Source organism: Chelmon rostratus, chromosome 11 (genome assembly GCF_017976325.1).
Source record: "Chelmon rostratus isolate fCheRos1 chromosome 11, fCheRos1.pri, whole genome shotgun sequence".
Lineage (NCBI taxonomy): Eukaryota > Metazoa > Chordata > Actinopteri > Chaetodontiformes > Chaetodontidae > Chelmon > Chelmon rostratus.
Genome location: NC_055668.1, coordinates 5005082 through 5029055, shown reverse-complemented (window position 1 = coordinate 5029055; position 23974 = coordinate 5005082). Strand labels below are relative to the sequence as shown.

The following is a 23974-nucleotide window of genomic DNA, read 5'->3' as shown; positions in this document are numbered from 1 at the left end:
TTTTTCTCCCCCATGAGCCCCCGCCTCTCTTTCGTCTCCATAGCAACACCGCCACAAAAGCATGTCTGTAACTAGTTCAGACAGGTTGGGTATCATATATCCTTCCCCACCCCTCCCCCCTTCTCTCTCTCTCTCTCTCTCTGTGGAAAAAGCACAGGAATGAAGGTGTGTCGCTCGCTGTCAGGCACCTGTAGCAAGTATCAGCACGTCAGTCACACTCGCACCAATGAGGAGGCTGGATGGCAGTTTCGTGGTGACAGAAACTGCAGGAAGAGGAAGTGTGGACAGATGAGCGACCGGCTGGTTTCTATGGATTCAGACAGCTACCCCGAGGAGATGATATTATACAGATAATGATCTGTATGAATGGCTGAAATGGCTGAAATAGCAGGTCGTCTCAGGGATTCAATGCACTCAGTCGCACCACCAACTTGTTTGCTGTAGTTTCGTTTATTCAAGCATTAGACTTGTACAATAATTAAAACACTTATTCCAAGGATGATTATTTTATATGACAAATAAATATAACACCTGACAATACTTGCTTTATACATGCTTAAGATAACACTGGGAGGAAATATCATCTTTTGAAAGTACCTTACATTAAAAAATGTCCTGTTTTTCCAGTTTATCTTTAGGTTACACGTTGCTTTGTTAAAACACCTTTATATTCTGTGTCATGCCAATTATCAAACAGAACAGACATGAGTGTAGTTCTCTGTAAACCCCTTCAGCGATCACCATACATTTCCACTAACCTGTTCCTTAAGCATTTATCACATCCTCTTACCATCTTCCTCTAAATTAACATACATAAACACATGGTTGTTCCACCTTCTCATGCCCTTTCTCTGCATTACTCTCTTAGCACTGTCGTTTAACCTGAACGGTGTGTACACGACTAAAGTTCCACCACTCTTCTGGCTATTCAGTAACTATGAACACACAGGGTCCAAACTGGTTTCCTCTTATAAACCTCAGTCACAACCACCTCACCCAATCCACAGCTCGTCAGTCTCACCTCTTGCATTTGAACAGGATATATACACATGGACATTTTCACTGTACTTGGTTTATGCGCTTTTTGAACTGCTTTCTGCAGCTGTAGTCTGGTTACCTGTTATTGCCTCCTGCTTTCATCATAGCGTTCAGTATCCTTCATTATGCAACAAGATCTAAGACTGAAAGGGTCCTTGTTCCTGGCAGAGTTATTGAGCCCTACAGGAGGACAGAAAGAGATGCAAAAATACCCTCTAAATGATTCCTTAACAAAGCCTCTTCTACGTTGTGGATAACTGGGAATACAAAAATTAATTTCAAACAGCATCTTTACAAAAGGAAATGTACCACACAGCACAGATAGATTAATGAGACATTTCAGAGCGCTTGCTCAGTCTGTCAATAAATACTGTTGACTTTTTCTCTTTGGAGCCAGCACATAAAAGCAGCACATTCATCAGGGAGACAAGAAATGCACCTCAGAGAACGTTAAGCAAAGCCTCTTCCTTTGTTTCTCGACACCTTTGTACCTATGAACTCAGCTTGCAGCTCCGGTTTCACACCTTTCAGGAGTGAAATGCTTAACATGAAAGGACACCAACTTCCTGATGATGATGTCAGTAAAATGTTTTAACCTCAGCTGGTCAGTGATATCAAATGATACCAAACATGACGGAGGAATGAGCACCCGTGGTTCAGAGAGAGAGTAAGTCACCATTCCACATACCAGAAATTATTCAGGCCCGATGAGACAAATCCACAGGATCTGACTGATAAGAAAGAAGGGCTGTGTAACAATGGAATCAGGCCTAGTGCAGCTGTAAATTCATTTTCAAACTCAAATTCAGCAAAGTGAATATTTCTCTGTGACGTTTTTGTGCTGTCACAGCAGCGTGGGCGCCTTGCTGGGGCGTCCCAGCGCCGGCGGGGATTTGCTCCTCAGCTCTTTGCACTTCAGGCTGACGGGCTGGGCCACCATCAGAGCCGGCGCGGAGAGGTGGTGGGCGGCCGCCTTCTGCTGATGAGCGCTGTTGACGTAGCTGGAGATGAGGAGGGTGATCTCCCTGATCTGTTGATGGAGCAAAACGAAAAGGGGACGTCAGCGCGCGTATTCGTGGTGTCAATGTGACACGACGTGATGTGCTTCACTCCACGTCTCAGACACCAGTGTCCGTGAAGAACCCCGGTCTGATCGCTCACTAACCTTGGAGGCGTCCATTGCAAACAGATGTTTCTCTGTAGGTTTGTCTTTGCTCGCGTTGGTGCTGATGCTCTGCCCCACAACCAGCATGAAGTCCTGCTTGCAGCCTCCAAATGTCATCAGGTTCTTGTAGGGGTGGGACACCAGTGGTTTCTGAACACACAGATGCACAGATACTTGTGTGAGGACAATGAGTCTGTTCTGATGAATCACATTTTACTGTCCCCCATTATTGCATTGCCCCCCCCCGAGGCAATGCACAAGCCACTCGCCTCTATAGCTCATTGTAATCTCGCATTTTTTCTTCTTATTTTTCATCTTCCGCCAGAATTTCAGCACGTAACTAGTCCCGCAGCTTTGAGAAAACCCTCGCAAACTATATATCAAAACGTGCGGCTCGATTGGGAATGGTGTGCTCTGTAGTTATGACAGGATTCGTTAATAATTCGCAAAGTTATTCGCAAAAAACTGTGAAAAATTTCCCATAAGAAATTAATGGGCCTTTTCAGTCTTTTTCAAGTTTCCGCTGCCTCGCCACACTTTCTCCTAGAGACTTCATTCAAACTTTAAAACGCAGATAATTTTGTTGGCTCAAAATGAACCTCGGCTCACTTTTTGATATCTCTTACAGTTTTCGAGCTATGACCATCTGAGGACCATAAAGTTTCTCAAAAAATGCTCAGAATTTCTGCCCCTAGAGTGGGTGATGTCATCAGGTAGAGTGCGAGAGGCAGTGAGAAATTGTCTGATTTTTTTTTTTTTTTAATTGCCATAAACTCCAAACGGTGAATAGGAGACACATAATTTTTGGATCCTTTTGTAGACAAACGTCTCTTCTCGCCTCTGATTTAAATTTGAAAGGGTAAGCCCCCACCAAATTTAAATAAAGAGGGATTTTGCACCAGCTGCCCTGCTCTGCTGCTCGTTACTGGGCTCTGCTGAGGCCTGATAATGAGCCATTCAATTGAATCAGGTGTGCTGGAGCAGGGATACATCTAAAACATGCAGGGCAGTGGTACTCCAGGACCAGGCTTGAGCAGCGGTATAGATAACACCAGCAGCCCCCTCGTGCCACTGTCAAAAGTTCGGCAGCACCGTAATTGTCTAGTTGTTTTTTTACATCTTCACATGTCACCAATGTTTTTACTATGTGAAGGCAAGTTTCCACATCTCAGTCCATCTACGCTCATCATCAGATAAATTATACAAACAAGTGATTTCAGGCCACAGATACCAAACAGAAATGTTCGTTTTCCAGCATTTAATAAAACACTGCCACAATATGTGATTGTTGCTCAACATCAAAACATCAAATGAGTTTGTTTCATCAGTGAAACCCTTTCATGCTTCCCTGCATGAACATAAGCACCATCTATATTCTCAGTAGCATTAATAGGCAGCCCAGGCATTAGAGTGAAGAGATGACGTCTGAGGAGTTGCAGGGAGGAACACAGAGATACTTACAACAGAGTTGTGTTCCAGAACACTGATACCATCTTCATGCACTGCCAGCCAAACACGCACACCCTGCTCTGGGGAGGGAGTGATGGACTGAAAACAGAGAGGCAAGCAGGAAGTCAGATCAATACATTTTCATCACACACTGCTATACAATATGCTATATAAACAGATTAAAATGTCACTGGAGTGGAGACACATGAACACGCTGTACGTTTTGGATTGGAGTTCATCAAAAATACAATAGCTGACTGTAACTCGAAACATTAACAATGTTGATTTCAAGACAGTTTCCAAACATTTCATCACCAGCACAACAATCGCTGCAGTTCAGCCACCCTGCAGCCTGCACTGCACTCCGCCGTGCCTGCTGTGTTTATCAGTGAGGGGGAAAAAAAGGGAAACATGTACGAGATGCTGTGCCAGTGAGGTGTTAATTTTCTGGTCATTTGTGGTGTACTTATCTAGTATCTGTTAACTTGTGTGAAGATAAAATATTAGAAACATCCTCATTGGATGTTTCTTTCCTCTTTTTTTCCTCTTTTCTGTATACCAAGAGTTTATGTCGGCCTTCATTTGTTCATCACTTTTTCGTGTTTGTGATGCGAGAGCACATAACACCTCGTAACATTTTTTATGTCCAGGCTGATGGCGAGATAACCTTAATTTACAGGAGATTAAAGTTCACTGACCTCTGCTTCAAATAACTTGGCACCAAAGAAAGGCCACTTCCTGGCCACGGTTAGGTAGATCCTGACGCACTCGGATGAACTTCGACCCCTGAGGGAGGCCCAGCGGGCAGAGAGACGCTGCAGCAGTTGTCTGAGGAGGGAGGGGAAAATACATCCATCAAAGTCATCAAAGTCATGACAACAGTGTTGGTTTTGAAGCTGGCTGCGCTGCAAACGGCTAACTTGACAGATTCCTGTGTGGTTAATCGTAGAGTTTCAGGGATCTGATCGAGCAGGATGAGTATAGATGATGTAAAAACAGATTAGAGTAATCAGGATGATGACAGGAAATAAAGGGGTTAACTGCCAGGGAGCAACTTCCTGTGATGGAAACATACAGTTTATGACTGTGACAGCAGATTGACCGAGTTAACATATAAAAGAGAGAGAGACAGAGAGAGAGAGTCCATAATAGATATCCAGCCAAACAAATGGATACGTACACACGAGAGTCAGAAATGTGTGTTCTGGTACCTGTGCTGCTCCTCAGACGCGGTCCTGCGGTAATGCTTCGGGTAGAATCTGTCCAGAACCTGTTTCAGCGTTTGGCTAGACTTGGTCGCGGCTGATCCAGGAGCAGAGAAGGGGCGCTCAAAATCCCCAAACTCCACCTGAACACAGACACAGAAGTGTAACACTGTGTTGGTTTTCAGGATAGGGTCTGGTCTACCAAACAACAACAGATCAGTAAATCATATATTTGAAGCACAGAAGAAATACTGCATGGCACTATGAAATCAAAAGTAAACTTAACCAAGAGCTGTTTGTACTGCTTGAATCTGCTTTCATTAAGGTCAGCACATACTGTACATATTGAGCCACAAATCAATAAAGAAGTGTTTCAGACCTGGGCCAGCAGGGCAGCCATCTCCAGAGCCAGTTCCTTGTTGACAGGGAAGTGTCCCGCTACGATGGCCTCATTTGTCTGATAAGCCAGCAGCAACCTCTCCCTCTCTGACTCCCCCCTGACCTGGAGAGAGAAGTAGAGCCTGGAGAGGGCAGACAGAGGGAGTGAAAGGAGAGGAGTTGGAAAATACAGACACAGAGTAGAACCAGCTGGTCTCCATTATAGTTGAGCTGAAAAGATTTAGTATTGACTGACATGTATTGAATATGTGCATCTGAAAAGGTCAGATAGTATGTTGATTTCAAATTAAACCATCAAATTCCCGAATGTTCCCACCCAAAAATCCACTCTCCAAATCCCATCACATCCTGAGCCCGAATCGACATGAACCTGGTGATTTGCCACCACAGGGCAGGTTGGCTCCCTCTCTACCTGTTCTTGTAGGTGAGGCGGACAGTCCTGGTGTTCTCGGACTTGCCAGTGTGCTGCTCCTTAGAGGCGTGCTCCCACTTGGAGATGATGTCACAAACCTGCAGATCGGGTCAAGAAAACGGATTTGTGTTAAGTCCTCAGAAATGAGACACCTCCTATCTTCACCAAGTCATCACCACGCCAATAAAAGCTGCACCTTGATGCTCCCCTGCAGGCAGTGTTCCAGCTCTCGTCCAGTGGGGTCATCAGTGTACAAGCTGAAACCAGACAGCCCCGTTTTCCTCATGCCGGTGTCCTGGTTGAGGCGACACTGGAACTCGTCCACTGTGGTCGAAGCATCGAAGCTCACCACCTGTGGCAGAATACAGCATGACAGTGACGACGATGATCATGAGTTAAGCTCCTTCTTGCTTTAAAAAATTATATCAAAGTGCATGAACATGCAGAGAGCGTCTGTAATATAGAGATACACCTTCAGCATGCAGATAAATATGCTTACATGCATTAGAATAAAGGACCACTTGAGCTTATGGTGATAGCATACTAACATTTGCTACTCAGCATTAAACACAAAGCACAGCTGAGGCTGATGGGAAACTCATGAGGTTTGTACATATTTGGTATTTGCAGAATCAACAATGTCCTTAGAATTAATCCTCAGAGGACCATGACAAGTCTACCAACTTTCATGTCAAACCATCCAATATTTGCTGAGATATTTCAGCATGGACCCTTGTGATGGGCTAACCAACAGACCATCATCACCACCCATAGGACCTACAGCCTCTCTGTGGTCATCATACATCACAGCGTATCTAAAAACTGATTCTTACCATGTATGCTGTATATGCTGCGTACATGCTCATTTCCTCCTCTTAATTCTGCTCCTCTAAAACGCTTTTCAAAATAGCTATGAAAGAATTTGCAGAACAGTGTGTTCTTTATTATCGTATTTTAGTCAGATAAGTCATGAAACAGTTTTTTTTTTATCTGATGTAAGTTTAGAGCTGAAACCGGGCGTTGAGGTTATGATGTCACCTCCTCCTGCGAGCATGCACAGAGAGAGACAGGGAGCAGGGAGTGACGAAAACAAACACCCCTGCAGGAGAAATCGTGACTCACAGCGTACAGGTAGGCGATGGTGAGGAGCAGTGAAGCATGTGAGCATGTGCACGACAGTATGAACACACTGGCTCTTTACAGTGGGCCGGGGGTTTGTGTTAACTGTGCGTGACTTGAGGCTATGATCTGAGTGTGTCAGCGAGATTCAGACTGTTAGCACGAGCTGGCTTTGAAGGGTTGTTGTTGTTGTCTATCTTCCTGAGTGGCGTGTTATCACCTGGTAGGTGTTATTGAGGAAGTGAACAGGCACGCTGAACGGCAGGGAGTGATGATAGGGATTCCTCAGCAGGATCGACAGGATCTCCATACGGGACGGCCTGGCCTGCCTCTCGCCCTTCTGCTGGGTTCGCTCCATAGAGCGCTGGCAGTAGATGGCATACTTACCCACCTCAGTCCTGAGAACAACAGGGACACACTGATGCACGTGTCTACTGTAAGTGCTGTGTACAATCATGTACAATTATATACTGTAACTGGGATTCACTCAGAGCACCTTAAAACTTATTCCGCAGTCAAAGGATCATGTTAAATCTAGTTAGTGATCATCATATGACTATGACAATGAGAATATATGTTCAGAGAATATTATTACGGTATGCTGGAGTTCATTGCATCAGTACATGAAACATGAGCTACTAAACTGACAGTAAAAGGCTCAGAGGTGGGTCTACGATAGTGCCATGTCAGCGTTCTCTAAGTCAACTCAGGCCCCAACACAAGAGTTGTGAAGAACTGATTTTACAACCGAAGCAATTAGTCAGTGAATCAGTTAGACGATCGACAGATTAATTAGCAACTTTGACTCACTTTCAAGCCCAAAACATTATATGGTTCCAGCTGCTCATGGGAGGACTGTCTGCATAATGCAAATTAGAGATTTGAACATTTTTGAAACTCTGGTGAGCTTTTACAACACATTTTATAAATGAATTAATTAATGGGAAAGTAATGGGCACATAGTAATGTCATGTAGCCCTAAAACAAAGTACAAAAAGGTGTGTTGTCCTCTGTTAATTCTTTTGCTTTGGCTCTTCATGCTCATGTTGTGGCCCCTGATGTTTCCTCACCTGGAGTCCCCGTGTCTATTGAGGTGAACCTGGAGCAGCCAGAGGAACGGATGCTGAGGCAGAAACAGTCCCACACACAGGGCTAGAAACTGCCAGCCCTAAACAATGAGAAAAAACACACCATCACCATCAAACTGTCCCACATATGAGACAGAGACTCTGTCAGCAGGAGCACGCTGCAGCACTGAAAAACTGCAGCTTCTCCTTGTTACAGACTGTTTTATAATGAAACTATTTGCTACAACCGTAGCTCGTTTTGATCCTGTTAATCAGCTTCACTGAGTTCACCCCTGTACGCTGTCTCAAAGGAGCAGCTGGATTGTTGGATTGGTGTAATGACACATTCTGTTGTCTCTCAATCCTGCAGCTGGCTGAGGTACAAACATACTTTGGAATTTGACATCTGTTTTGAAGGTGACTGCAGGATCACATGACTACAGGGTGACAGTGGACGGAGAGTTTCTGCTCCTTTCAATGCCTCTTCTGAGCGGAACTTTGGAGGACTTTGCATATAAAAGCTCTTTTGTTAAACATGCCAACATGCGAGAGACATGCCTCCCCAGGGTTAAGTTTTCAACTTAAAACTGTGACTAGCCATAAATGTTTTTAAACTGATTGGATCTGTGTTTTTTCTCTGGGCAGTTTTTTTTATTCATTTACTCAGTCAACACTAATGATTCCAAACTCTTTCAGACGTCACATGCTTCTGCTATCAGATCACTTTGTTTACAGTGAAAAACACGTGCTGCTGCTGCCACCGTGTGGTGAGAATGCACACCTGCAGGGGTCCTGGATGGCCGTGCGGCTGCCTCCTGCGGGTCTGTTTAATGAGCTGGCAGAAGAACTCATTCTGAAGCTCGGGGTGGGCCAGACACACCTGCAAGGCACTCTGGGCCAGCGACACATGGTAGTCAATGGCCGGAGCATCGATGGCCACGTTGATGAAAAGCTGACAAGTCTGAGGAGAGAGGCGATGGTTAGAGTTGAAAAGCCGGACGCAGGATGAGAGATAGCTTGGGATGAGCCTGTGTGTGTGTGCACCTTGAAGAGTTTGACGGCCTCTGTCTGCAGAGCTTGTGAGGGCAGGGTGGTGAGAGGGGACGACAGAGCTTCCTTACTGAAACACAATGTGGGATGTCTCCAGCTCTGAGAGCCTGAAACACAAAGAGACGGATTACTAGCTACAGGCAGTAATAAGCACAAAAAAGACAGAGAGAAGCTGGGAGAAACATTTACAACAAACAAACAAAAACAAATAGACATTAGATAAATAGAAGAGACTTGAAAGTGCATTTAAATATAATATCCTATGCAAAAGTTGGAAAAGAAATATGCACACCCTAAAATAAGCAAGGAGTCTATTCTGTTTCCACCAGTACCTTTTCTACACATCTTGTTTTGCATGTTAAATAAAAAAAGAGCAAATGAATTCACTGGTTTGGTATTTAAAGCTGTGAAATGTCGGTAATAGCCCCAGTAGGTTGTTGAAGAAAGAGAAAACACAACCTTAACCGTAATAGGATGTATAAACTGACGTTTAAAAAAAGTTAAAAACTGCAGTCAGCTATCAGGAAAACACAATTAAAGACCCAACACAAAGAAGTAATTAGTAGGACTCACTTGGATCTCCGTCCAGTTGGTAGAGTTTTCCCACCAGCTGTTCGAACTCAGTGCCCACTTTACCCACTGTGGTGCCCGCCGCCACAGACAGATGGTACAGCCACGAATCCTGCAGAGGCGCACACATGAACGACAGCAGACAGACGACCAACAGCCTTACTGAGAGCACAATTACGCCTTATGATCAGAGCATCTTAAAGGCTTTTTTTTTTAGACATCGTGGCTGCAGCCAAAAAGAGCGCCACATACAGAAACTACAGGAAGCACAGGCTCGAAACTGCTGCACTTCTTTGAAAATGTTGTAATTTACTGACTATTTTATGTATTTTGTGGGCTCTATTTTTAACTTATTATCATTATTCAGTGGGTTTTATTCTCCATCTTATACGATGCATTCTCTGCATTCTTCTTCCATCCTTTTTTTCATCCTATTCTTCTTATATTATCAAGTTTGACATTAATTATGGCATTCTAGCCTTGTTCTTATGTTCACTCTATGTCTTTATGTTTTATGTGAAGCACTTATGTACATGCACAGATGTATGTCATTCCTTTGTTGTAAAGTACATTCTTCTTCTTCTAATTATTATTATTTCAGGAATAAAGCATCACCGTCTGGATCATGAATCAGAGCAGAAAAATGGCAACAACGACAAATAAAACTTTGAGGGTGACGCTGACCTTCTCGTGGCGGGACTCTATCAGCAGGTAGGTCGGTCCTTGCTCCTGCGGGTGGACGGCGATGGTAAAAGATGCAGCCTGCAAGCCCCGCCCACATGCCTTCAGGTCGTCACCTGAGTCTCTTGACCTGTCAACCTCCTCCACCCGGGCCTCCCACAGCTTGATCTGACCCAGGGGGAACTGGGGACACGCAGATGAACGGTAACAGCTTTGGTGCCGCACAACTGAAATGCAGCTCTCTTCTGTTGAACCATTTACAGTTTAACACAGAGTTTCAGTCCAGCCACTCGCTGCTACTGTTTCACTGAAACCTCACATCCTGTGACCTCACATCCTGTAAATCTTAAAACCAGGACATTTTGTGTTGAATCTTACCTTGTCCTCTTGGCTGCGGAAATAGTACAAGGTTTTGCCAATCAGAGCACACCAAACCCGCTTAGAGTAGCCGTGCTTCACCTGCCGAAGAGAAAATACAACTACAGTGACAATCCAACAGGAAATATGTGGGTGAAAACTGTTCATTGTGGTTAAGTTCTGCCCTTTGACCTTGATGAGCAGTCCCCTCATGCCGGGGCGAATGTCCGGCTGGGTGAAGAGAGGACTGGCAGCTTTCACCCTGAGCACGCTCTGCAGCACCCTGAGCCACTCCTCCAGCAGGTTCGGAGAGTCAGCCTTCAGGTAGTACACACGCTTCCCCGTCACTATCTGCACACGGCAACAGCAAACACAGGACTGTCTGTAGTTGTTCTTCAGTGTTAGAGGGGTCGTGATTTGACTAGATGTCATTTTATTAGAGTAGATCTGGGTCTTTAATAGAGGGTAATACTCTGAAACTCAGGGCTGAGTACCTGGAGGACTTGTTTCCCCTCTCCACGGGCGATGCTGCTGGTGGCGTTGACCTCGATCTGACCTTGAGGTTTCCTGATCACATCACTCTGTGGGAGAAGGATTGAACTTTTACAGTGGCTCACTACAGAAGGAAAGACTTACATCTACTGAGCCGAATAACACAAATGACCAACTCTGACCATGAAAACCACATTTAATAACAAGACACTAAAGATATAAGATAAGAACAGCAAAATATACATGAAAGATGCCTCTAAATGATAGATACAGCTGTTTAGAAATCACAACATAGTGTGTGAGTGTTCCATTGTATGTAAAAAAGTTCCATAATAAAGCAACAACAACAAAAAAAGTGTTGCATAAAACCCACAGGTGATTTATAGTAGAGCAGCTCTCCGTCTTTGAGGACAAACCAGCGTCTCTTCCATGTTTTCTTCCAGGTCTTCACCATCTTCAACAGGTAGCCTGACTTCTCCATCGGTTCCTACAGGATACAGCACTGTTCAGTTGTATGTGGTACACTGCACGGTGCAGCGGATAGAAGAGCAACTCGCGAAAATATCCGGAAATGTTCCCTCTCACCATTCACAGATTTAAGTTTGGGAGAGTTTACATTTGATGGGTTATTAATAGATTTTGCAGACTCGTCGAATTGAGCTTAAATAGATCATCAATCACACAAACTTATTGTATTTTATGTCTAAAATGAATGTAGAACTACTGCTGTGTTACTGCACTGTGCACTGACTTATGAAGACTTGCATCCTGACTTCAGCTTGACCAAAGAAAACATGTCAGCTTGTAATCTGAAAGAGTGGTTTTAGTGTGTTAGGAAAGGTGCTCTCCTTAACACACACACAAACACACTGACTCACACTCTTGCCGTTGTCACTGGCTGCAGAGCAGGTCTTGGGGAGTTTCTGCTCTGGTTCGGAGCACTCTGTGTCGGTGGAGTAGGCATCGGGAGGGATGGCGTAGTCGCTCTCTGAAGTCATTGAGGACATGGACACAGCTGGAGGAGAAGACGATGTTCAGCTGACAATGCAATATGGAGTCATAGACATCTATGTTCAGCCTCATCATGTTTGTATGAAGGTCTATTCTTATTTAAAATTGTGGAAGTTGCATAAAGATATTCAGTAAAGGTGCAAAAACACTCCTTGAATAGACACTACACTACTGAAATCACGCATTATCTATCACAGAGTTATACAAATACCATGCTTCACACACAGTCAGTCACTAACAGCATGAATTACTGCACATGAGGACCACTGTCCAATCATTGTTGGTCAGCTCTAACGCCAGTCCTTCCCGTGTGCGTGCCACGCCGTACCTCTCTTGAGGGAGCGCGGGCTGCCGGGGCTGCTGTCCTTGCGGGAGCTGGAGGAGGTGTGAGAGCTGCAGAGGGAGCCGTCCTCCTCTCCGGAACTAGACGACTCCTCGGAGCTGGACGACTCATCTGAGAACGGGCTGCTGCTCAGCAGAGTGGCTTTCTGCGAGGCCGAAGCAGGGCGGTGTTCACCGATGGTCAAACGCGCGGCATGAGAATGTACCAGAGCTCAAAATAAGTGAAGCAGCGAAGTCCTGCTTTGTAAAGCTGCACTTACCCCCTTCAGAGTGGTGTAAACTGGAGTAGTCATGTTTTTGTAGATGAGGGATGTGTACATTACAAAGGCAGGATAGGACGACTGGAGGGAGGGGTCTGCAGCACAGATCACAGATCAGTTAGTTAGTTGTTCAGCTGAACACAGAGTCGATAACTGAGCTCCTTTGTTCCCCGTCTTACCTTTGCTGGCAGGGTCTGTGCAGGACGTCTCAGACAGTCTGATTCCTGATTTAGCCACAGCATAGATACGACTCTCCTGTGAGGAAAAGCTTGCTAAACCATCAGTCAATCATTTTAAAAAAGCTGAAAGTTCTACCACTCAGATATTTTTGTAATCAAATGTACAAAGATCTCTGTCTCACCCAGGAGGGCAGCCTGTGTAGAGGGGGTGTGGGAGGTTTGCTGCCAGGTGCAGAGCTGTCACAGTCTTGCCTCTCTGGGCTGATCTCTGTACCGGGTCCCGGTGGACCAGGTGAGCTCCGCAAGGATGGACAGGTAGGACTGGGGAGGACTTGAGGAGGCGTGTCCCTGCCCGTCTCCATGCCAACCTCCTGCTCCTGGTCGAGGTCGGTCTCCTGTGGGCGGAGGGGGCGCAGCATGCTGAGAGCGTTACGCGTTTGTCCGTGTGCTGCCTCACTGCTGATCGGCGGCTGGCTCAGGTGTTTCTTGGCCAGAGCCACATTCATCAGGCCGAACCCTGCTGGGGTCCGCAGCCGGGGCTGTTTGGGTGAGGCGGGGTTGTCCCTTAGGTCCTGAGGTGGGTTGGGTCGCTTTGGGGTGAGGGCTGGCGTGAGGATGGGGCTGGGGGTGTTGGGTTCGCTGGAAGAGGATGAGGAGTCAAGTCTCTGCGACTGGAAGCGCTTGTTGAGCTCCTCGGAGGTGCAGTCCTCCAGCTTGGCCCTGTGTGCCCCCTCCTCTCCCTCCTTACACCCCCCCAGCGTCCCCTCTGACGACCCCAGCAGGCTGAAGCCGGGCCGCTCCGCGCGCTGCATGTCATCGTCAAACAGAGAGCTGCTGTCGTCAGAAGCGGTCAGGTAGGTCTCGCTGCCGGGGCGGCTGAACTCCAGACCGCACACTCCACCTCCTCCTCCTCCTCCTCTGCCCTGGCACCCTCCTCCTCCCTCCACCTCTGACGCAGCGCTGGAGAGCACGGAGGAGACGCCACGAGACGCTGGTCCACTCGCATTCTCGGCCAGGCTTTCAGATGCACTGTCATCCTCCAGAGTTTGGTCAGGCCTCTGGACTTCACCGTCCGTCCCTGAGGAGGCGGCGTGCTTACTGCTCTTCTCTGTTGTTGACAACAATAGTAAAGTGGGAATTATGACGCCCATTCAGTAATTATTGTAGAATTTTATACAGAATGAGTTAAGATATAAAATTAGTTCAGTGCTTTTTTAAAAAAACAGCATTAAACATTTTCAATTTCAATTCAAACATAAAGGAGGAAATTAAAGCTCTGGATTTCTTGGTATATCTTTGCCACGTTACTCTACATTCAGCTGAAGCAGTGATTTTGGTTTTGTTAATCCTGGACCCTGAATTTTCTTTCATCAACAAGTCCAAATTTTAGGTTTGTCTTTATGACAAACTGCCTGCGAAAGCAATGACATTCCCATCAGCCCAGAGACAAGCTGCCTCCCAGAATGTGCTTCCAGACCATCGCGGTGAATCTGTGGAGACTTACCGGTTTTATCTCTGCCCTCAGCCTCTCCCTGGGTGCTCAGGGTCCTCTGGGAGGGTGCCGGTCCAGTAAGGACCTGGGGGTTTTTCCCCCTCACCTGGAAACAGCCAAACGTCAGGCTGCTGAGACGCTGGGCCTCTCCTGGTCTGCACAGGACTCCTCGTCCACCGCCACACTTCTTCTCAAAGGCTGCAAACACAAACACGTTTGAACAGAATTGTTTTGCATTTGTGTGTGTGTGTGTTCATACACAGACGTATCAGGACATGAAGGCTCTTACCCTGCACTTGTTTCTGTAGCTCCTCAATCTGAGCCTCCTGTTGCTTGTTGGTTTCTCTTAATGCTGCGTTCTCCACCTCAAACTGAAGAGTACAGATATTTCAACATGAAAATCCTTCTCGGACCAGGGGAACTACCCAAAGGGATTAGATAGCCATCTATGTGAATCAGTTTGGGCTACTTTAAATCTCATGCCATCATTTCTTTACCTCGGACAACTTCAGCATCACCCATTCCTTGATCTTAGCTGCTTTCTCCTCCACTGTCTTTGCATCCTGAAGTCGGATCTGTTTCTGGTGAAAGAATACAGCTTTGGTCAGCAAGGATGCATTAACATCAGCCAGGTTTCTTTCTGGTTGCAGCCATAGAATATTTGGGCTCATCGTACTTCAGCAAGGACGGGAGATCCCAAATGATGCCAAAGAAAAGGTTAAAAACACGAGGAGAAGATGGTCAGTAGCATTAAACAACAACCTTTCATTATGAATAATAGTGGAGATAAACTCGTCTGCTCTTCTTGCATCTTCAATACTCTTATTCAAGGATTATGAGCAATCTATCCATAGTGGACCGAGAGTTTGGTACTTTTCCAATTGCTTTTGACTCTCCTTAACTCATGCTTTAGTGGGGATATAGTGAGGTTTTTATCAGGACAGAGCGATTCCCTCCATCGTCCTCATTCCCAGACGTGCATTTCAGCCACGAGTGCAGACGTGACTGAATCTTTTCACTCCAAAACCGGAAGAGTTTGTGTAGCTTGTGAAGTCGAACTGAACGCCACATCTTCCTCTGCATTCTTTTGCGCCTTGAAAGCCTCCACCGGCACTTCATCTGCCGCTTTGATGAAATTCTTCACATGTATGCGTCCTACCTGCTCCTCCAGCTGCTGCTCCAGCTGGGCGATGACGTCCTCCTTCTCCTGCACCAAGGCCTGCAGCTCCTGGCACCGTTCAAACAAACGCACCTCGGAGTCTCCGGACTGACCGTCTGGAGCTTTCAGCTTCTCCTCCATCCACTGCACCTGGAATCACGCACACATACTGTATACACTCACACACACGCACATACAGAATGTGCACGCAGACACACTTTTGTTTGGATCTTTACCTGCTGGTGAGCGGTGAAAGCCCGTTTCTCGGCATCGATCACCTGAGTCTCCAGTTGTTGAATCTGCAAGAAGCAGCAAGGAGCACACTGATGAATTTCTATTTATCTCACATTATATGACTGTTAATTTAATTCTGATAATAAACATCTCACACAAGTACAGGCACAAATTCCATACTACTCCCTTCACCTGCACTATCTGATCTGAAATGAATCCCTCATTTCCCCTCTGCTCTCCTGACCAGAATGTTTGCGTACAGATGGAGGTGAAATATCCACTCCGCTTCAGTCCCAAACACAACAGCACCAAATAAAGACAAAGAAAGTGCTGCCTGCTGGATCAGAGTGCGAACACCAGTCGAGATAAGGCTGCTGCGCTGGAGAGGAGCAGATGCTCTGCAGCTGGTCTCGGGCATTTATGACTCAAAAGAATGTTTAGAATCACAGTCGGGATACTCAGAGTTCACGGATGTGTCTTACATGCACATTTACATTCATCCTTCCTCATATAGAAACCTCGCCTGCAGTGGCATTTCTCAGATTTAAGACCTCCTTCTCCTCAGTGTGTCACTTGTGTGTCTACATACGCTTTGACATATTTCAGTAGACATTCCCCTGTCTATCTTTAGCTTTGTTTGTGCCAGGAGGTTAGTGAACTAAAAACGAACAGTGCAACAAAACAATCCAACAATCCCCAACTATAACATGCAATAACCATAACACTCGCTATAAAATCCAGTGCAGACTCCACAGCCAAGACGACGCTGCCAGTTATTTTTGGCAGTGGGTGCATTTGTTTACAGCGCCTATACTTATGTCTCAGAGTTGATGAGGCAGTTTTATTTCTGCACGAGTGCTGCATATAGCACCTTTTAACCAGTTAAATAGTGACGATGAGGTGTATAAAGGTACAGCCAGCTCTTTGTGTGCTGAGATCAGAGCAGAGCGTGTGGAACCTGGCAGGAGTGTGTTAAAACTGCTGCAGCGCCAAAGGTCACACAGCTTGGATTCACACACACACGCACACACACACACACACACACACGGATGGACGGACAGATACATATGTACAGGGTACGGGGTGAAAAACCGTGTGGGAATCGAGGAGAGATGACTTTATGAGCAACATTCCTCTGAAATGCCTCAGCTCAAAGTGGCGGAAGCAGCAGAGAAACCAGTGTCTTCAGAGGAAACTCTCAAACCTCAGTGGCTTCATGAAGGAAAATATGGAGGAATGTCAATGGAAATTCTCTGCGTAGCAACTCTACAACCGCCACGGTTAGAATATTTTGCTACATGTGCACATATACACGTACAAATTAGACCAGAGGAGAGTTTTAACAATGCCTGTGGGGAAGTTGGGCTGACTCACCAGAGAATCGGATGTAGCTAAGAATAGGACAGAGTACTGAAGCTCATGAAGGAAGTAATCAATTGCAGAGTAAATAAATATACAGCAAACAAAGGCTCACCTTACCACATGTGAGTCCAAACAAGAAATATAGCTCACCAGTCATACACCTTTCTCACTGCCACTGCTGCCTCCTCAATGTCTGTCAGGGTTCAGTATTGTTTGGTGTATCTGTACCTGTGCACAGCTGTAGAGCCATTACAGAGACTTTTTAAGACCCTTTTAATGCCAATTAGAGTGGAATTTGACACTTGTTTCACAATCATACAACAGAGACCCAGTGGGGCTGAGATGACTACATCCTTTTAGTATAACATCACATTTTCTTGGTACTTCCCAGCAGCAAATAACAATAAGGAAAAAAATGGATGCTTTCACCAGTTAAAAATCACTAAAAATCTAATCCTGTAGTCGTGATGGTTGAGGTCTGCTAAAGGTCTGATGGTGCTGACTGAGACTCTACGGAAAATGACTGAACAGCTTCCTACAGCACAATCCACGTTCACATAGATCCCACTTTTACAACATCTGACGACAGGAAAACATGTTTATCATCTGACAATTCTAACGTACATTACTGAAGAAAAAATGGAGAGACCTGCAGACAGCCTGCATTATTCAGCTTTTTTGGTTCCATTTTTTTTTTTGCATAACTCCAATCCAATTCCTAAATGTAACTCAGTTTTGCCAGTACTTTGACTGGGTGCAATGTTTTAGAAGTGGAAAATGACTTGCAGCCAACACGCTCATGTCATTTGTACTATGATGTTGCCAACTACTCGGCGTCCACTGTGGTTCTTTTACATGCACTTTAGAAATCAACACATTAGCACTCAAATTAGTTGATGCATCTGCTGCTCGGTTTCATTACCAAACTGCGTGTAAACTGCCGCGAAGGACGACAACTGTGTTTAGCTGCAGTGCGGACGCCGGCGTGGCTGTGCTCCAGTTTTCCTCTGCTTCTGCTAACCACCAGAGACCAGAAGAAGTGGACCCAGCTCAGTCCAAAAGCAGCCACACCCTGCCAGAGCCACTCAGTGTTTCCACTGCACAGCGTTCTCTGGGCCAGAGTGGAAGCGAGGCCATTGTGCAGCCACAGTTCCACTTGACATTTCAGTGTGATTTTGGAGAATCTGATTCTATGGACCAGATTTCGTGAGATTGTGTCACTGTGAGGGCACACTTGCTCTGGAAATGACTGTTAGACATCTCTTGTGTGTGTTTTCATGTCAGTGGAACCAGTATTTCTTTTTCATGCCTGATGTTAGAGATATTGTGACCAGATTTCTCCTTCTGTGCTGATGAAAAGTGCACCAAAGTGACGAATATAAGAATAACATGACACACACAGGTCACTTTTATGTTCTGATCAAAAGCAGGCATGAAAAAGGTTAATATATCTCACACACACACACACACACTCACACGCTCTATATAGATCCTCTGCAGCACCACAAACGACAAACCGCATGTGCCTCTCTCAATAACAGATATAGCATCTGGCAGAGAAGAGCATGTTAATTACAGGGCATGTATAGTGTAGGCAAGAGCTGGAGACGACACACACACCAGACATAACAACATATAAAAACCCATGTGTGATGGTGATGATATTCTCCTGTGTATGTGTGTGTGTGCCTTCCTCATTCTGTATGTTATATATATGTCATATCCTGTGCAGCTCAGTTGGGATGACTGAAGAGAGGTTAAGGTTTACATGATGATTCCAAGATTTACAGCGTGCTCCCTGAAATGAACTCGCACACAACATCAGTAGTCCCGCTGCTTCACTGTGTCTGGGCCTGACACACACACACACACACACGCACACACGTGTCCTCCCCCCTCTGCCCCAGCCTCCATAAGCTCTGAAAAACGCTCCATCACCTCTGCAGTCAATTCCCCGTTCAGATCCAAACTCCAGCTCAACTTCCATTCCTGGAATTCCACAACTGGCGCTCTGTGGCCAACCTCCCCCTGAACTCCATCCACCGCCCCCCCATCGCTCCAGCCAGCTCACAAAGCCTCTTTCTGTAGACACTACGACTCACGGTGCCGACCTACAGGTTTGATACCAACTCTAGTTACGGTTAGGACTTATTCTCTGGCAAATATGCTCACCAGTACTCAACAACTGGAGTCAAAATGTGCTAATTGTCAAATATGATCAATAAAATGAAATGTGAGGACAAACAGGCGTACAAGCACACAGCTGTGTGCACATGTAAACATGAACGTAAGCAAAAGGAGATGAAGGAAGGCAATGTGTGTGCTGAGGGGAAGAAAAAGCGAGAATAAGTCGAGGCTAGCTGCTGGTATCTGTGTGCAGATGATGTGAATCACACGCTGAGATTAAGAGTTCTATACATTACACGCCGTATATGCTTAATGACACAGTAACATCTTGACTTGCAGGTGCACAGTACTATTTTTGATCCTGCTGACCGTGACCGACATGAGTGATCTGATACGCGACGGCCAAAGTTTTCTTTCTTTCTTTCTAAATGTGGAATCAATCAGACCGGAAGACCAAACCCGAATATGCAGCCCCACCCCTTGTGGCTTTGGTGTGTTTCTGCTGTATGTGCAGTATGCATATACAGTGTGTGTGTGCACTGTGTGTGTGTTTTCTTTTGGGTGCAGCTTCCCTCTTAAAGGATAAGTCTGCCAATATTCTGTATTTTACTTATTGTCACAACACAGTAAGTATTTTGTGTGTATCCAAAGCCTGATATATCTTACTCCTCTGTGCCATGGAGCTCCACTGTTGTTCAAAAACTATTCAAACACACCAATGAGCCACACTGATGCACAGTCCTTCACTACCATGAACACACACACAATAGTTTATTTTAACTCAATCCCATATACACCATCATACTGCTGTAAATACTCTAAAACAACAGCTGTGTATTAATCTGAGCTGTTTTGAGTTGAAAGAATAAAAATGATCAGAGCGTGTCAGGCTGAAGGGAGGAGGCTGACAGAAAACGTAACACACACGGCCTCTTTGTCTCCATCATGAGATGTGTAGCCTCCTGTTACAGCTGGAGGCCCCGCGGGCCAAAACCAACGTCCCTCCCAACCGGCTGCACCCACACACACACATATCGCGAGCTTTCACGTCTGTGCAAATCTATGCTGAAAACACTTTCTGAATGAATCTGACTTGACCTGCAAACATACACGTGCACGCACAGAATAATTGGCTGCTTCAACTTGCAAACTCACTTCTTGTGCAACACACACACACACACACACACACACACTCACACACTCTAACTATTTACTAAACTGGGCATTTCCTCCCTTGGGTAGCTCAATCTTTACACAAGGCTTCTTTTTTTCTCTTTTCTTTTCCTTCTCCTCATTCCCTCTCCATCCACTCTCACAGGCTTTCTAGGACTTCAGCAGTCAAGTCTACCCGGATTCATGTCCATTCATTCTCACTGGACTCAATTACACAGACTTATTTAAAAAAAAACTAAAACTAAAAGTCCATTTCCCATCCTTAAAAATTAGATTTTGGTAATAGATTTTTAAAGTAGACATACTGAGTTTTGAATACTATATATATATATAATATATTATATATTATCTCCACCTTAACAAGTCACACAGAATAGTCGCTGCTAGTTGGGAAAGATCATTTATTTGATTCTAGTGCATGTCGTCTTGTTTCAGTATGTTAAACTGAATAAATTCTTGATCTGTTGGTGACTTATTAGCTTCCATCTTAATTCTCAAAACTGGTGAAAGCTCATATAAAACACAATGAATTATATAACGTGTTTGACTGACTGTTTTAGCCATTTTAAGGAAAATGACTCTGTTCTAGATGGATCTATATTTGGAAACATGACTTGTAGCTACAACAGAACGTTAAAGGTAAAAAGGTAACTGTGTTCAAAATAATTGTTGATCAATCTTACAGTTTTTCCATTGCATCTCAAAACTCATGACATGATGCTGCTGGATGTGAGGCTCACATTAGACTGCACTCTACCTGCACTCTGTGTTGAAATGCAGCACATCTGTTCAGCACCAGAGGCCTCAACAACAGCATGAATCAAAATGACTTGTTCATCCTTCTCTTAGCTACCTCCACAGTGAGATATCAGGGGGATTTTGCAGTGACGTACGCGCGCCCCCGCACGGCTTTAAAACAACAAGCTCTGGCTGAGGCGGTGGGAGCCACGGCAGAGAAAAAAACAGCAGCGGGGGTCTGGATGCTAACGTGATGAGCTCATCGCATCGGGAGGTCAGCGGGCACAAGGTGACGGGTCATTCTAACAACAAACCTATGAGTGAAATAACTACATGTTACTGTGATGTTAACACATCACTGCACACCCCGATCATGCTTCCAGACTGTGCCTAGAATATACATTCATATAACTGACTCAAAGGCAGATGTGAGCTCTGCATCTGGATGAATCGCTAATATACAACTGATGTTTGTCTTTTTCAGCTTTTTTATTCTTCACAACCAAACTTCTTGCAGGTAATGGCATTGATTATAAATAACATAGATTTAATATCAGCACAGTACCTGTGGTCAGTATTGTTTTTTTTGAGAGAAGCGTTGAACTCTGGTTGAACTCTGGATCCTTGGGAACTAAATCAGTGATGTTCTGTGTGTGGTAAAGATGAAGGGATTACTGCTATTCTTCATCAGATTTACAACAAATGCACTGACCACACATCACTGAGCGAAACAGTTTAATACGGGCTGAGGGCTGCGAGGTGGTGACTGCTTGAAATTTAAACACTAAGTGAACAGAACGGGAGGAGAAGAAGCAAGCTGGTAAAGTTGAGGTGAATTATATAACATTATAGCTGCATGAAGGCTTCTCGAAAACACACTTGTGTTATTCTATTTGCGTGTTTTATAGTGTTGAGTGGAAGAAGGCTTTAAACATAGTTAAATTCAACCTGTCAAACAGGCTGGAAAAGGCCAGAAATATGCAGCAGAGACTTTCACATGTGCTACGTGGGCTGCAAAAACCCACCAAAGCCAATCTTTCGTCCAAGTCTCTCCGGGAGTTTGTTTTGCTGTCCAGCTGAGCTTACTTTGACTCTGTAATTGACTGGAGCTGGGTCAATCCCATCATGCAGTGCGTGGCAGAGCCCTGTGGTCAGACTGCTGTTTACATTAGAGCTCTAATCAGCCTCCCTGGAGAGCAGCCTCAGATCTAGGCCACTGAGCAGTTTGGGCCGGCCCAGTGGCGGCCAGCTGGGAGGGACGGCCTGCTCCGTACCCACCAGACACACCGCAGCTCTCAGTTTGAGAGTGGATGTCCTCCTGTCCTTACGAGGACCACAAGTTGACAACTTTCATTTTGGCAAAGTCTTCATTGCAGTGTCCAAATCCTCCCTGAGATCAGCTGTCCCTCGAGATATCAGCAAACGGAACAATTGCACAGAACACGTCCTCCAGTCCTCGCTCCGTCCTCCAGCCCACTCCCTCGAAATCAACCGAGGTCTGACAGCATTGAGGAGGTGCAGAGCCCTTAAATTCATCTCGGAGGCGACGAGGAGCGAGCGAGGAACCAAAGCGTGTTTGTGCCGACGTTTTTACCGAAAAGGCAACAGCATCACAATACGAGTGAGCTTAATGATTGGTTAGCTGATATATGAGGTACATATACAGTATACACACACACACGGTATGTAATGATACTGTGGGGGTTAAGCCATGGCAACAGGAATAACAGCACGGCCACACCACTGGCTCCAGTGTTATTCCACGTTTATTTAAATAATAAAAATGATCAGATGTGAATTTAATCTGGATCATCAATCATAAAACACACTTTTACAGCCGAGCCTGCTTTCTCTTTCTCTTCTTCTCTTACACTCTGTTTCAAGTGAATCTTGGCACATTCAGCAAAAATGAGGTCGCCCATCCAAATATTTGTCCCATAAATCTGCAAAGTTGTGGTTGTTATTCATCCGATCATATCAACCTGCAGCTGGAGGACAGACTTTCTTTACTCGCCTTACACAAACCAACCAAAATTGTATTTTCAGCATTTTTGTGATCTGTTGTCTCCCTCACGTCTGTTCTGATCTTTCAGTGAACAAATTTTGTCTGTGCTGTTATTTCAGTCACGCTCTGTTCTTCCAATAAGGAACATTTCCAGGATCAGGTTTACTTGAGCCAACCTTGTCTGCAGTGAGTTCTCGAATCTTGATGATTTGCACTCTGAACTTCATGAGCAGCGCCTCCAGGACCATGCACTTCTCCTTCCAGTCCTCCTGGCTCATGGCCTCCTCCCCCTCCGCCATACCTCCGCCTGACCCTCTGGAAAATACACACAGACAAACACGCGGCGGTGAGGGACGGAGAGCGTGGACATAATAATACAGAGATCTCGCTGTATGTTTCCTGTGGGAAAATATTCTTTTCATTTCCCCCTCCACGGGGAGGTGAGGGATCAGACTCAGCTCGAGGCAACTGTCCCTGAAGCTGCTTGTCGTGCTCAGGGGCCCTTCAGCAGTGAATGATTGCTGACGTGGAGACTTAACATGCAAAAGATGGATTCTGAAGGACAATGAAAAAATGACATTTCAGTCGTTTTTGTGCAGCTGTTGAACATCTTCAGGTCTTTGAGTTTAACAGCACTGAGACTCACGAGGATTGATACATACCTGTGTCAATACTGCATCAGAGCAAGAAGTGCTGAATTGATCAGTTCTTTAAACAACATCAAACTTTATCATATTTATAAAGAATTGGAAAAAAATGTCTCATTTTTGATAGAAGTCCAACTGTGATGCATACACTTGCAAACTAATATCGCACCTCTCTAACCCAAACACGTGCAAACATATGTAGACTCAGACAAATATAAATAAATAAAATCAGACAGAGGGT

At 45.2% G+C, this 23974-nt stretch overlaps 1 protein-coding gene across 1 annotated transcript; it reads right to left on the bottom strand.

Moving 5' to 3' along the window:
• Positions 1-456: 456 nt before the first annotated feature.
• Positions 457-23385, bottom strand: plekhh2 (pleckstrin homology domain containing, family H (with MyTH4 domain) member 2). Its single transcript, XM_041947422.1, has 29 exons — positions 23263-23385; positions 15684-15746; positions 15448-15597; positions 14786-14869; positions 14578-14659; positions 14301-14486; positions 12979-13904; positions 12797-12872; positions 12618-12712; positions 12344-12503; positions 11883-12019; positions 11378-11491; positions 11007-11093; positions 10705-10863; positions 10534-10614; positions 10159-10338; positions 9478-9586; positions 8899-9011; positions 8636-8815; positions 7858-7955; positions 7008-7185; positions 5865-6020; positions 5669-5766; positions 5237-5378; positions 4864-5000; positions 4351-4480; positions 3665-3751; positions 2204-2353; positions 457-2068 (listed from the first exon to the last, which is right to left on the bottom strand). Exons 1-29 carry the CDS (start codon positions 23383-23385, stop codon positions 1883-1885), a joined length of 4467 nt encoding a protein of 1488 aa, XP_041803356.1. The 3' UTR covers positions 457-1882.
• Positions 23386-23974: the final 589 nt, after the last annotated feature.